The sequence below is a fragment of the Amphibalanus amphitrite genome, unplaced genomic scaffold (genome assembly GCF_019059575.1).
Source record: "Amphibalanus amphitrite isolate SeventyFive unplaced genomic scaffold, NRLGWU_Aamphi_draft 000678F_arrow, whole genome shotgun sequence".
NCBI lineage: Eukaryota > Metazoa > Arthropoda > Thecostraca > Balanomorpha > Balanidae > Amphibalanus > Amphibalanus amphitrite.
In genome coordinates this window covers 364,559-379,544 of record NW_024882172.1, presented here as the reverse complement: position 1 = coordinate 379,544, position 14,986 = coordinate 364,559, and the positions used below count along the sequence as shown (strand labels likewise).

The 14,986-nt window shown below is 53.1% G+C and overlaps 1 protein-coding gene across 2 annotated transcripts in view; it reads right to left on the bottom strand.

The window, feature by feature from the left end:
- Nucleotides 1–619: 619 nt before the first annotated feature.
- The window catches only part of LOC122364459 (DE-cadherin-like), a 132,426-nt gene continuing 118,059 nt past the window's right edge, over nucleotides 620–14,986 (bottom strand). For both annotated transcript variants that reach the window (XM_043334832.1, XM_043334833.1), the window contains exons 18-33: nucleotides 13,653–13,790; nucleotides 12,080–12,229; nucleotides 11,323–11,494; nucleotides 10,420–10,628; nucleotides 8,242–8,427; nucleotides 7,748–7,894; nucleotides 7,077–7,265; nucleotides 6,661–6,808; nucleotides 6,164–6,263; nucleotides 5,717–5,913; nucleotides 5,235–5,371; nucleotides 4,700–4,936; nucleotides 4,161–4,296; nucleotides 3,150–3,326; nucleotides 2,568–2,750; nucleotides 620–2,245 (exon numbers count right to left, since the gene is read on the bottom strand). In XM_043334832.1, the coding sequence (XP_043190767.1) occupies nucleotides 2,082–2,245; nucleotides 2,568–2,750; nucleotides 3,150–3,326; nucleotides 4,161–4,296; nucleotides 4,700–4,936; nucleotides 5,235–5,371; nucleotides 5,717–5,913; nucleotides 6,164–6,263; nucleotides 6,661–6,808; nucleotides 7,077–7,265; nucleotides 7,748–7,894; nucleotides 8,242–8,427; nucleotides 10,420–10,628; nucleotides 11,323–11,494; nucleotides 12,080–12,229; nucleotides 13,653–13,790 (2,670 nt within the window). In that variant the 3' untranslated portion in view covers nucleotides 620–2,081. The remainder of the gene's footprint in view (nucleotides 2,246–2,567; nucleotides 2,751–3,149; nucleotides 3,327–4,160; nucleotides 4,297–4,699; nucleotides 4,937–5,234; nucleotides 5,372–5,716; nucleotides 5,914–6,163; nucleotides 6,264–6,660; nucleotides 6,809–7,076; nucleotides 7,266–7,747; nucleotides 7,895–8,241; nucleotides 8,428–10,419; nucleotides 10,629–11,322; nucleotides 11,495–12,079; nucleotides 12,230–13,652; nucleotides 13,791–14,986) is intronic.

Below are 14,986 nucleotides of genomic sequence, written 5' to 3'. Positions count from 1 at the left end.
TCCACTATCTGAAGTATTGGACGAGTCAAAGACTAAATGTATTTTTATTTTCTTCGTTTATGCTCCGAAAAGTATCAACACATAGGAATGACCGACATGATGGCGAGGCGATGCTCGTGTTCGCGATACGGCCGCCTCTCGTGCTTCTCGGCGGGTTTCCATGCTGACCGCTGACCTCTTGTGGATTCAGCTGCGTCCACGTGGGAGAAATGGTGCTGACTGCATATAGGAAACCGGAGAGTAGGAGCGTTCTCCCCGTGCACGTAGACCTAGCACGTGGCGTCATATCACGCAAAATTTTGGCGGCCGCCATTGCCATTCGTATTAGACCCGGAGTCGGAGTCGGAGTCGGTCAGGAGCCCGGGGTCGGAGTCGGAGTCGGAACAGCGCTACCACGAGACGACTCCGAAACCCTGGTACCAATGTTTACTGAATACGGCTGTAACGTTTGACTTTGAGGATAAATAAGTACTGAACATAAAATGCATTAAAAAATAACACAATAACTCCTGAATCCTGATGCAGGTGAATTGTTTCCCGTATTTTTTTCGCATTTTTCGTATTTCTGGAAATGACGTATCTACCAACAGTCCGTCTCTCTTCGCCCTGATAATCAGAAGTTGCGAGGCACTTTTATTTAAAAAGAAGCGGCGTTATGGCACTGTCGGTACCTTATCAAAACATATAAAACAGAGGGGGAGCCCGCCTGGCCGGCCGACTCCGCACCTCCACACTCCGTGCGGCCAGAACATGGGGCAACGCTCAGCTGTGACGCTGCAATTGGGAGCGGGTGCGCTATGGGTGCCAACACTATGGACAAAGTCGGGACCACTCGCAGCGCACGGCCCGAGATCGCCGGCGACACCAGCGTCCTCTATAGCTCCACCGACACGCCGCTAGCGCCACCTACAGCTGGACGCTGACACCACGTGCCGGCCGGTCAGTCCTACACGCCTCGTTCCGGTACAAAAAGGGAATGTGTCTGGGTATAAATACACATGCGATTGCGCCGCTACTGTGCCGACACCACTGCTCCACCAACAGCTGAGGCAGCTGGCGGCTCGTCCAGAGATCACATCGGTCCGACAGGTAAAACGCCTCTGTGACTGACAGCGGCAACACGGGCGCACGAGCCGCAAAGCTCGTACACAACACAGCAACATAAAACACATCACATCCACGCAAACAAAAAGCAGCCGACAAATTTCCACGCACCATCGCTGTAACACTCATCTACACAAGGATCACAAAGCATACACAATTTTGGGACAAAAAGCGTGCCACACGTCGCCACGAACCACTCCACCCACTCCACGTCCACGTCCACTCTCCACCGCGCCACATCGCTCCACACAGCCTTCCACCCCGTCTTTGGCGCCACTCTTCACGCTGGTCGTCCACACGCGCCGTTCCGAGGGTCGGCTCGACTCACAGCTTTGATTGATTGGTTGGCGTCCTGCACAGGGGCGGTTGGTTGACCTGATGATGCCCATGCTGATCAAACGGGACCAATCCAGCAGTTTGAAGCCGTATCGAGTCATCCAGTCGCCGTAATATGTAAGGGGGACGCTCTGTGACATTGGACCACCTAAGTCGCCAGCCATTTCGTGAGAGTCCATCGAATTCCCACAAGCCGGCGCGACTTTGGGCGAGTTCATTCTCCGCGTTTCGACACGGTCTGCCGGAGCTTCTCGAGCCGCCGACAGCCGCGTCCTGTATCACAACTTCACCGCGTCGGTGTCTCTCGTCGAAACGTCTCTCTAGGCTAGATCTCCGAAATGGATTATCTGGGCTAAGCGATTTCGCGTTCGCTGCTACGGTGTTTGAATGCGGCCGGACTCAGAGTTCGGGCGGCCGCAGCGTGACTTCAGTTCTGGCCGTGCGGTGGCGCTGTCACCTCATCCCTGGTAGTCTAGGCGGCGCTAGTGCGGCAGCCACAGCTCCGGGCATGAACCGCCCGGGCTAAACCGGACGGGACGCTCGACACTGTTCACCGCTGGTGCTACCGCTTTGACTGGCTAACGGCACCACACCAGTCTCCGTCACCAGCGTCCATCACCAGAGGTCACCAGGGCGTGTCACTAGCACCACGACTCGCCAGCCATCGACGACGGTCGGCCGCCGACGGGCGGCGGAGGCGGCTCGTCGTCGTCGTCGTCTCCACCGCCGTACATATCAGCCAGCTTTCTGAACCGCGGCCCGAACTCGTTCAGAATGTCGAAGTTGAGGTCGTTGTCGTCGGTGCCTGCAGGGGATGAAGAACAGTTGGTGTCAGGAAAAGAGCCAATGTAGCGCGATCAAGAATGGGACGTTGTGAAACGTCACTGGACGGTTTTACTTTCAATACCTGATAAAAATAAGAGCGAGAACATTATAATTCCATAAGTTTAAAACCTGAGGCGCGCGTCTTATATGAACTAAGCGATTACCTCGCTCATGATCAATCAGTGAGCACCTCACGACACGATCGGGGAAAGTGAGCGCACCACACTACTACTCGAGTTGAGAGATCGATGATCACCTCCTACTCGCCTCACTTGAGCTTGAGTGACCACCTCGCAACTCACCTGAGTTGAGTGATGAAAGTGATCCAGCCGAGCTGCCGCCGCCTTCGTAGGCGTAATTTCTGCAGTCGTCCGAGGGCCAGGCCTGCTCGTCTCTATCCACCTGGTTCTTGTTATCGTCTATGAAGCTTCGTACGGACGGCGGCTGGCCGGACGGACTCAGACCGACCGGGCGCATCGCGTCCTCTGCGGAAGGGGAAGAGAGAGTCAGATAGAGTCAGACTGTCAGAGAGACGATTGACGAACCTTCAAAAGGACGATGATGCCAAAACGGTTAGACAAATTTTATTCAGAGCTTCGCCGATTGATTTTGTCGCGTCATATAGCACATTGAACAATAAAGGGAAACGTGAAAAAAATTATCGTCCCGTTGGAAAAAAGAAACTAAAATTCGGCGTCATTCAAACTATAAATACTTCGGTCGGCCAGCCTACAGTCATTGCAAACCTATGACAACGCACAACTGCATCCTACAGGCCCAACCCTCCTCCAACTCCATCGGAAACCCTCCCCACTCACACGAGCCCCAGCAGTCCCCACCTCTGTCCCTCTAACTCCCTCCCCTCCTCTCCCCCGGTCACTCACTGGGCGCCACGCCGTTGGCCTGGACCTGCAGCACGCTGAGGTCGTAACCCGTCTGGTCCTTCTCACCACCGCCCTCGTCGTCATAGTTGATGATGGTGTCCCGCATCTCATCCACGGGCTCCTTGTAGAGCGTGCGGACGTGGCGACGGCGGTACATAATGACCACAATTACCAAAACTGGAGGGAGAGAGACGCGGGAGGGTTAGAGCGGAGAATACAAAGCAGTATTCTTAATTTACGGAAAATTCAAGTTCTCCTTTCGACAAAACACATTTGAGTAACATGGATAAACATTGAGACCGCCACTCATCACCTACACTCCCACGGTGTCTTTTTCTCCCTCCCCAGTCCCCACGGTCTCTTATTGAGCAGAAATAATTATCCCACAAGCAATGTAAATAACTATCCTAAACCGTCTATAAATTATAATCAATATATCACACATATCCCTCTCCCTTCCTCTCCTCTTTCTCTCTCTCTCTCTCTCTCTCTCTCTCTCTCTCTCTCTCTCTCTCTCTCTCTCTCTCTCTCTCTCTTCCTCCCCCTCTCTCTCTCTCTCTCTCTCTCTCACTCCCCCCTCTCTCTCTCTCCCCCCTCCCTCTCCCTCCCTCCCCCTCCCGCGTCTTGTCTTACTCAGCAGGATGGCCAGACAGGCGAGCAGCACGGTCTCTCTCTCTCTCTCTCTCTCTCTCTCTCTCTCTCTCTCTCTCTCTCTCTCTCTCTCTCTCTCTCTCTCTCTCTCTCTCTCTCTCTCTCTCTCTCTCTCTCTCTCTCTCTCTCTCTCTCTCTCTCTCTCCCTCCCTGCCCCTCTCTCTCCCTCTCTCCCTCTCTCCGTCTTACTCAGCAGGATAGCCAGACAGGCGAGCCGCACGGTCTCTCTCTCTCTCTCTCTTTCTCTCTCTCTCTCTCTCTCTCTCTCTCTCTCTCTCTCTCTCTCTCTCTCTCTCCCTCTCCCTCTCCCTCTCTCTCTCTCTCTCTCTCCCTCCCCATCTCCCCAGCGTCGTGTCTTACTCAGCAGGATGGCCAGACAGGCGAGCAGCACGGCCAGGAAGCTGCTGGACGTCTCGATGACCGGAGTGGCTTTGGCCAGCTCGGAGCAGTGGGAGCTGTAGCCTACTCCGTCCGCCGGCTGCGCCAGGTCAAACACCTGGACACAGAGAACACATCAGGGTGGTTAGGTGCAATACTGAGGTGGATGGATGAAATGACCTACGCCAAGACTGTATTCATAGACAAAGAGCCCGATTTCACTGAGTCATTTACAAATTTGGGTTGACAGGGGAATGGGAACACGAAGCAGCTGTCAGTTTGCTAACGATCTTCACACGAACAAACAAGTTATTCTCATAATAAATTCCTTCTACCATGACTCACCACACACATCTTTATGCATCTAATAACCCTCGTCACCCATCAGTATACGACATCTCTCCACTGCCCCATCTTTCCCTCTTCCTCTCCCACCCTGTCACCTACCCCCCTCCCCCCCCCCCCCCCCGCCTACCCGCTCTCCCCGGTCTCCTCCCCACCTCTGCCGACAGATTGCTCACCCTGTCCAAGAAGGTCATGTTCTGCACACATCCTGTGAAGCCTCCCCAGCCGGGCACCCGGTCCCAGGAGGTCATCACCGCGGCCACCTGGTCCAGCGGTACGGCCGAGCCTCCCAGCTGCAGTGGCGTGTCCACATTCAGGAAGGAGTTCTTCTGTCCGTCGGGGCCGGCCGGTGCGGCCGCCGAGGCTTGGCACTCCGACGAGCCGACGCAGCTGTCTATGAGAACCACCATCGTCTGCGGGAGAGAGAGAGTGGTGGTCAGTACCGGAGACGGAAATGGTACAGGGTTGGGCTGGTGATTTTAAAGTGACAAACAATCATCTACATGCTATCAAGGAAGTGTACGTAAAACCATTATGGCAGCTGCTCGCACAACCAAACATTGCAGGGGAGTAAGACCCTTTTTTCTACTACCTGGTATGCTTATTAAGTCACAACAGCCAGTATTTCTCACTACCTCAGCAAGCCTCAGTTTCCACCTCCCTCCCACAGATGACAGCACCTAGCACCGCTGCCAGCCCAAGTAGCCTTACCTCCGGGTCCCAGGTGATGTCTATGTGGTGTTTGTGGTTATCGCTGATCTTCAGCGCCGGACTGGCCACCGCCGTACCCGTGCCGTAGTTCATGAACACGCGCAGGCGCCCCTCCATCACATCCACGGCGAAAAAGTCTGCAGGAAAAATGGGTTAATGACTGTCAGACGGAACAACTAAAGAAAACTACAGAGAGCAATAATTGCAAGCATCATAGCCTGCTGGGATCCAAATTTCGGGCTAGTTCTCAGTCGTATATTATTATCATATTCGTATAGTACATCGTAAAGAATTACTCTACGCCACAGTTCCGCTGACTCAACACCAACTACCTCATTGCATGCATTCCACTGACCCTACCGCCTACACCAGATCCTCTCACTGCGCCCCATTTCCACTGACCAAGCACCAGATCCCCTCACCGCGCCCCATTTCCACTGACCCTGCACCAGATACCCCCACCGCGCCCCATTTTCACTGACCCTGCACGAGGTGCGACGGCTCCGAGATGGGTCCGTTGTACATGACCAGCGCCTCCTCCGAGACGGTCGTCAGGTCAAAGCTCAGGTGGGAGGCGTTGCAGGCCGTCAGCTGCGGGAACCACGCGTACCCAGTGCCCTCGAAGTGGATGGTGTCGCCCTGACAGTTGGGTCCCGGGAAACCGGCCTCGCACTCACACCTGGAGGCGGAGGTCAGGTCACAGATCCGTCAGTAATGGTCAGGTATCAACTGATCGAGAGCCGGTAGCATTCCATAAACTCGCGGGAAAGCGTGAATCCGACAACGTCGACACAAAATAAAGCGGGGTTATTGACGAACACCGAGCACCCATGCTTATCGATTAGCGGCTTATGAATATCGTGTGCTGTTGTTGCAGCATGAGAAGTTGGTTATATGCTACGCTGGGATTATTTCCGCAGTTAACTCACTTCTTCTGGTCCTCACTCCATCGGCCATCGTGCAGACAGATCTCGGGCGCCATCTTGGCCTCACACTCGTTACATTTGTACTGCAGCTCCGTCTTCACACCTGCAAATAAATATCAGTCAGCATTGGACTGAAGGGAGAAAACAAACGCCCAAAAACCCAGCTGGTGCATAAATAAGCCTTCTCGTAAACGACGCAAGCCACAGGGTTTCCCCTTCGTTATTTTAATGAATGCAGCCGTAAAAGGAGTAAGGCCAATGAGCGATAAAATCGAGCAATTACGTGGATTACCTATATAGTTCTCTATCCGCACACAGTGCACTAAGTGGTGCGCCTACAGCCTCATATGATCATGGGATTTCGAAACATGATGAGCTTCATCAGACGTAGGCCACCAATAAATATCGCGACTGCGAGCCATTATTTACACATGGTACAACTCAGCAGATGCCAATAGATACCAGACGATCGTTTGCACACGGTACAACCCGCTACGTACCGATGATGCTGGATGTGTTGGTCTGCACCCGGTACACCTCGTTGTCGAAGATCTTCAGCTCGGCGTGGCAGCTTCCCTCGCAGGTGTGCTCGTATATGCAGTCGTTGATGCCCACCTGTTCGATCTTGATGCCGAACATGGTCTCCAGCTGTCGGAGCGTGGGGAGAACGGGTTAGAGCCCCGCTCAGTAGAGTATATTACACTTTTCTTCAGCATCATTGAATCCAAAACGCATACACAAAGCATTTCCAACCACATCTAGTCATCGTAATAAGAGACAGTTAACATCAAGCCGTGCTCATTGCCCACCCCTTTATATCTACCCTCGAAGTAATTCCGTATCCTCGCCCTTTCCGATTCACCAGCTCCCTGCCTTCTAATTCCTAACTCCCACCCTCTCGCTCTTTCCCTCTTACCATGTCTCTATTCTGCGCGACAATGCCGTCCATCTTCTCTGCCTCGTAGTAGGGTGAGCCGTGGGCGGCGTAGCGTACATCCACGCCTCCGTCATCGTTATCCACAACGCCAAACAGGTCGACGTTCTCTGGCGCCGTGCTGAATAGCCGGGCCAGCTCCGTGATGAGACGCTCGTGCATCGAGGGTGTCTGGGAAGAGCAAGTTGGAGGAGTGAGTGAAATACAGAGACTGGAAGAGAGGATTTGTACGTGCGAGCCAAACTTCAGTACACGGTTTACGAGCCTACCGTACGAATGTAATTGTAAACGAAGTTGGCTGATTGCCTGAGCGCAAGCCATCCAAGTTTTGAAGTTAGCCTTTGAAGATGCAGACATAATCTATAAAAAGGCTGAATACGGTAGCACTTGTTTTCGTCAATTCCATTCAAGGACGAGTAAAATAAAAATTCAATCGTCACTTCGGGGCTATGAATAACTAGATTTTGCACGTTCAGAAACATGTCTGGAGACACGTGATCAATCATAGCCAATGCCACAACTCCACAGCTTGTACCAGACCACCCCACCCTCGGGCATACGTCGAGTCCTCCCAACTCCGTTCGCCTGCCTTCTCACACCATCTCCTTACATCCTTACCAAGCCGTCTCTCACTTCCTCTACTCAGAACTCACATCCTTATCGGGGCGCGAGACGAACTCAGCAGCGGAGACATCCTTGATCCTCAGTGAACCCGACTGGGTGACGGCCTCACGGGGCAGCAGTCGCACCTCGACTGTCACCAACGCAGAAACGGTGCTCTGGAACTTTTTATCAAACACCTGGCGGCAGACACGCGAACTAATCAGCCTTGGGGAAAGAGCGGGGACGGCGGAGGAAACATTACTGAACAGCTGCTATATAAAGACGCAGAGCTCCCGCACAGCGGTAAAAACAAGCAGCCAGACATTAATTAACCGGAGAACTGAAATATTGGAAAGTAATGCGAAATCCGGGAGGCTAGAATCCGAGCAAAACAACACTACGCCACTTTACATAATCAAACACACCGACATTGATATTCCGCTCAATACAAGGCACTTATTCATGCAGGGTTTGGTCGTCTCAGAGACTCAGACTCAGACCCCAGGTGTTCTGCGATTGTTCACGGGTATTTCCCCACTCTCACCTGGAACTTGAGGGGATAGCTGCCGTTGGGAGTGCCGTACTTCATGGTAATGTTTCCCGTGTCTCTGTCGAGCTCAAAGTGGCGGTACTCCTCCCCCTCGAGCCACGAGAAGGTCTTGTCGGGCAGATCCCAGTCGTCCGGGTCGTCCACGTACACCCGGCCCACCACCGTGTCGGGCATCTTACCCTGAGGGGCGGCGGAGACGGGTTAGGAATACCGCGAACTGTAGCCTAGATATTGTACGACTATTTCACGATTGGGGTGAACATTTTATATATAACTTAATGATTGTTTGGATACTGAATTGTCAGGCGGATGAAATCGCGAGCGTTCCTTTTGGTTAATCAGCAATTGCTTGGCATTTCATTGTAACCTTGTCCATACAAACGAAATAACGGTCCACTCACTCAATGCTAATTTAGCAGGCTTCAATCGAGTTAGCTTACGCGAAAGCCCAAAATGAGCGTTGTGATGGTAAAATGGATGTTTGTCTAACACAAAACAGACTGTTGACGAACCTACAATTAAATAAAACAGTGGTCGGGACTGGAAACATTGGAGTAGTACGTTAGTCTTATCCTCAAAATAAAATCATTAAGCCTAAATCGCAATAATACGTAGCTACCGGAACGGTTTCCCTGCACGGTCAGAGACTCAGAGTCGGACAAATATGTGGTTTCGGCACGGTTGGACAGAAGTGGGGGTTGAGCGGACTGGTGGGCTCGGACGGTCGGAACTGGATGTGGAGTCAGACGGGTCAGAGGGGTCACCATCCCGCTACCGTGGGGGTGGAACTACACACTGGGGTGACATATATCGAAAGGTCTGCACCGGCAGTGGGACAAACCACTGCCAGTTGAGAGATCCCTGGAGCAACGAGTACGGGCGGTGAACACTGAACAAAACGGACACTCCTGGCAACTCTGCTAGACAGGCAGAGCATGGGGATGGCGCTGTTAAGGAGTATGGGGAGAGGATGGGGACTATAACTCCGGAGAGAGGCAGGAGGGCGCTTCTTTAGAGCAAGGTAGAGCGTGTGATGGGGCTACGCTATGGAAAGACCTAGAGCGCGGGATGAAGTTGTGGGATGAAAATCCTCCGAGAAAGGTAGAGGTTGGGATTGAGCCACTCTCGGGCGAGGTAGGGGTGTACAGCGCTACTCCGGGGTAGAGGATGGAATGACGCTACTCTGTTACACAGGGTGGGATAGCGCTACTCCGGGGAAGAGCGTGAGATAGTGCTGCTCCTTAGTAGAGGATGGGATATCGCTACTCCATTGCAGAGGGTGGCGAACCGCTACCCCGAGTCAGAGCGAGGGAGACGGCAGACGCCAGATGAGGTAGCAATGCAATCACGGTCCCTGGAGTACGATGGAAATCAGTCGAGCTACGAGGCGCCGACGAATACCATTGAGTTCCAGTGAGAGGCAGAGTAGTACTGAGGAAAGGTCAGAGGTTGAACACAACGCTACCGGTACTGTGCGGAAGTTAACGTCAAAATCTGAAGGGAAAAGGAGAACACCAAAATCATTTTTGTTGCACAATGTGTTCGCAGTGTTTCAAGGCGTAAAACAACGTGGTATGGCACAATCAAATGCAGAAAATGTGTTAAATATTTAACAAAATAAAAGTAGGCATTCAAAACAAGCTTTGCTCGCAGTGTTGTTTCTGCAATACAGCAAGCACGCCGACACTGAACATTCCGGGTTCTCTGCAATCTCTGCAATTTTCAAACCGCATCGCATTAGATCTCGTGAATGCTTCAGTAGCGTCGAGCTGTACACACTCAGTGCGCTCGTTGCATCGCAGATCAGAGTCATCCAGTAAACATGCCAGGCACGGTGCACACTCAGACACAAACTCTGTACACCGACGTGGCGTGAGCGCCAACCATGCTGAGGGCGACTGTGAGCACCATCAAACACCAAATACGCACTGTCCTGTCCCCGAGATAGATCTTTTTCCGCACATAGTCGACTGTCAGCCAGACATTGCCCGAGGGCTCCAGAGGCTCGGCAGGCCGCTCCTGGCCCTGCCCGAGGTCAGGTCAGCTACGTCAGGGCTGCAGAAGTGTCGGGCAGTTCAACAAAGCCCGCTAGGCTCAACCAGTAAACGACTACTTTCACAAATACGCACTCTCTTCGTTCTCCATAATTTCCCTCCCACCCAGTGAACTGACCTCGAAGTTGAAGACGCTGATGGCGCTGACGCCGTCCTTCATGTCGTTGTCGTTCTCGTCGCCGATGATGATGGTGAAGAGACTGGTGCCCGTCAGGGAGGTGGGCGACGCCGTGTCTCTGTCACTGACCACCACCGGGATGTTGTACTCCTTCTGCATCTCGCGGTCGAACGACACCAGAGGACGGATCTCGGCGCGGTTATCCTGCTCTGTGGGCGGTGAGAGGTAGAGTCGGGTCATGACACGTCAGCAGAGGTCACCAGAGGTCACCGAAGGTCAGTACAGTCACAAAAGGTCAGGTCAGAACACCTCGTTCACCGGGGTAAATGCACCGACAGCGGCGCGCGACACACCAACCATTGAAGACAAATGACGGTGCTGGCTGTGTCCAGAGCACCATTACTCCGGCTTCAAACACCCTTTGGAGCGCCGATAGCGGCACTTTCCGTGGCCGTTTGTCCCGCCCGCCCGGGCAGCGGGTGCGCTCGACGCGGCAGAGTCCGACGGCCAGCCAGGAGACGGCCAGCAGTGGTCGGCGGGCTCTCGGTTCGCACGGAACCACACACAATTAGCCGAAATGCATGGCTTTATAGGCGGCATTTCGGCCATCCGACCGGGCCAGACGGCGCCGCGCCAGACACCGCAAGTCACCGAAACGTCAGAGGCGCGCCATAACTGCCGCCATAAACCGCGCGCCGCGCGCCAGAAGCGTCACCTGGCCGAGCCGTACCTCGTCACAATTCCGCTTTATCGCCGCAATCAAGCAAACAGTACTAACACGTCAGCCGTAACGCTGCATATTCAGCTCGGCGAGTTATTAAAGCCGACAGCCCCGGGTGAGCTTCGAACCCGTAACCTTTCAGTTACTGATCACCATTCCCTTCAGCATCACGTTCCACCTACCGACGGTGGTGACGGAGAACATGTCGTGCAGCTCGGCAGGCGCGTCCGGATCCAGGGCGAAGGTGTAGGGCGGGCCGTTCCACTGGTGGTCGTCAAAGTCATCCGCCTCGACGGGGATGACCACACCCTCGGGAGATTTGTTCTCCATAATCACCTGGCGCGTATCCTCACTCTGGGGATGGATAGGGCATCGTCATCAGGAGCAGGACAGTCACACGGGTGTAACTTGGACTAGTGACTGTATCTGCGCCTTCCCATGTGTTGCCTGGTGTTGCCTATAAATGGTTACATGAAATTAAATCATCTGAATGGTGATTAAAACATCCGAAACGCAGCGCGGCCCGTAGGCGAGTAACATAAGTTAAGTTGTGAGTTCATCAAAATACGACCTCGCCAGTCGCCGTTCCATCTATGCCGCTATCTGAGCAATGCGGAAGCCATGTTACTGGTGCAGTGCACAGTCGAGAGTCAGTGTAAATAGCACAGAGTTTCCCCGGCCAGCGGCGGCCATCTTACCTGGACCAGGTACGGTGAGTTGTCACTGTCAATGTAGAGGGCACAGACTTTCCCTGGCCTGTGGCGGCCATCTTACCTGGACCAGGTACGGCGCGTTGTCGTTGATATCGGTGAGCGTCAGTGTGAAGTGTACAGAGTTTCCCCGGCCTGTGGCGGCCATCTTACCTGGACCAGGTACGGCGCGTTGTCAGTGTCAGTGTGAAGGGTACAGAGTTTCCCCGGCCTGTGGCGGCCATCTTACCTGGACCAAGTAAGGTGCGTTGTCGTTGATATCGGTGAGCGTCAGTGTAAAGGGCACGGAGTTTCCCTGTCCGATGCCGCCCTCGTCCCACGCCTGAACGGAGAGCTCCCAGACCTCGCGTCCGCCGGTGCCCTCGTCACGGTCCAGAATCTGCCAGAACAGACGTTACAGTCAGTACTCAGTAACAGTCACAATTGTTACAAAAGGTCACAGCATGGAATCCGTCAACACATCGGTCGTAACGAACCGTCACAATGTTATATGCTGGCAAGGTCCGGATCATGTATGAATAGCTGTCACATGCTGTTACCTACCACCACGAATTTAGATATGTCACACAGAACCGATTCTATGTGTCATACCTACGCCGTTACCGTCCATCATAAGCCGACATCGACCGTCACAAATCGTTATAAGACTGTCACAGCATAGCCGAAATGCAAGATAATAGGAGCTAAGAATGGACTGCAAGTGCGATGCATAGATATGAGAGGGTCATGGAGATTGGAATAGATAGCTGTTCCGATACACAAGTATGTCAGGGTCTTAGAATGGACCTGTCTCGTATACACAGCCAACATTCAGATGTGCCGCCGTCAGATGGGTCATATGTCAGTCGGGACACATTAGCAACGTCCACTGTCGGCGGCCGGGCCCTCATTAATCACAGAGGCGCCATCACGGTCCGTCGGCAGCCAACGGCGAGCGGACGGACCAGGATGGACCCGGATAGCCGGATGGGCCAGGATGGACCCCGAGACGGACGGATGGACCCAAGATGGACCCCGGATAGGTGGATGGACCCGGGGATAGCCGGATGGACCCAGATGGACCCCAGACGGACCCCCGACGGAGCCAGTGACGAGCTGACCCAGGACATGGAGCGGATGGACCCGAGACGGGGGATGGATCTGAGACGGGCGATCGGATCTAAGACGGTCGGTTCTCCGTCATCATTCTAAGGGTAGAATCAGCTGGCAATATGAGGGCCAAGATAGGTTAGGTATGCTATGGAAATAAATGATCCAGAGTATACAAATATGCCCTATTCAAAACGTTCGGTAGCACAGAAGGACTAAAATGATAAGAGATACGATGCAGGAACGATACTTTTCAACAAAACAAACACAACACAACTAACTGACAGCACGAATACTGCAAAGACGCAGGCGCTTGCCACAGCATTAGCTTATCAGTCGAGCTTCCATACTACCGCTGGGATCCATGAATGATTGCTATTTCATAAAAACCAGTCAGACCTTATCAACTGATGGGTTCTATCGATCGCAACGAAAACAAAAATAATGGCACAAACATGCGACCAAAAACAGCCGGTGAGAATCATTACGACGAATTACTACGAAGGTGTTCCGAGTGATAAAAGAATACACTGCAGAAGCCGAGCCATCTGGCTCAACTGTAGAGCCGCAGAAGCAATATCAAAACGTATGGCGGGTGTCGGTAAAGTAAGACAAACGGCATCAATATATCACAATTCCTTCTCTACGCCGCACTGAAACCCTCTCTCCTCCCTCCTCTCATCAACGTCAGTCCCAGCGCTGCGTCCGCTCACCTTTTGTACCAAAACCTCTCCGTTTTCGTTGATACTGAACACGTCATCCTCAGGATGTTCGGGGAACACTCCTGGTCCGGAGAGCTTGTACACGATCGACGAGACGCCAGAGACCGGGTCCGGGTCGGTGGCCGTGACCTGAGGGCAGCAGAGGTCACAAAGGTCAGCGGGGTCAACAAGTCCGCAAAGTTGATAAAGGTCAACAGAGGCCAGGAACGGTCTGAAATCAATAATAATAAGCAGAAGTCATTTGAGGACAACAGAGGTTTGTAAAGATCAGAGGAAGTAAGTCAAGGTGGTAAAAAACAGATAAAATAAAGGTCTCAAGAGATCACTAAAGGCCAGGCGCATTTAAAAAAGGTCACTGAGGGGTTGTATAGTTCGTCCCCTGTCTGCAGTCGCCGGTAAAGGTCAGCGTCCGATCGGAGTCTGAACGGCCATGAAAGATTGTCGTGGAGGCGCGGAGGACGATAAAGCACAAGCCTGGAGGGACAGGGACGGGGGGGGGGAGAGGGGCGGTTCGCGGGTGGGAGACGGTTACACGGGCCTGTTTGGCCTGCGACTCTTGACGTGGAAATGAAGCCCGTATCGCAGTAATTCACAATAATAAACAGCCATAGATGATCGCTCCATGCTACCAGTCATTGAACAACAGCCTTAAATAAATGATAAAGGCCGGCGAGTGCAAACGCCATCACCGTGAACAATAGCGACACCGGGCTAATTCACACTAAATATCCACGCCACCATTTAACTTTCAAATCGTAATAAATAGCCGTGCCCAGGTGCGAACTCCGCCCCAACGGTGAAAATAAACGAGCGGAATAGCATTAATCGTGACATTTTCAGGTCGGGCAAACATGAAGTGTTGCCGCCTTCTTTGGAAGGCACCGGTCGGATGCCCAGCAGTACCGATAGTTTCTCTGTGGGGTCTCGGGTGTATGACTCGCGGTGCAGACAAGTGTTCGTTCATCAATATCGGCAATCCATACGGGCACCGAATGAAACTGCGCCACTTTGGTCGTCGCGCCGAAATGACGAACATCGATTTCAGTTCCGCGCCAGGAAACGTGACTGATCAGCTAGTGGTTTCGCGGAAGGCATTGATCCTAGCTCTCAGGCAGTGTACTATAGTAGTTTAACGAAACCAGCCGCAGCCCACTCAGTGGCACTTTCCACTCTGTCGCCAGCGAGCCACGACGACAAAAGGTTTTACTTGTTACACCGGACGCGAGGCTCGCGAAAGGGCACAGCGAACGGCGAAAATTGCCCCAGTAAACCGGGAAGTAAACGCCAGCCATGAAATTGCTATGTCACGTCCGGCACGAATGGCT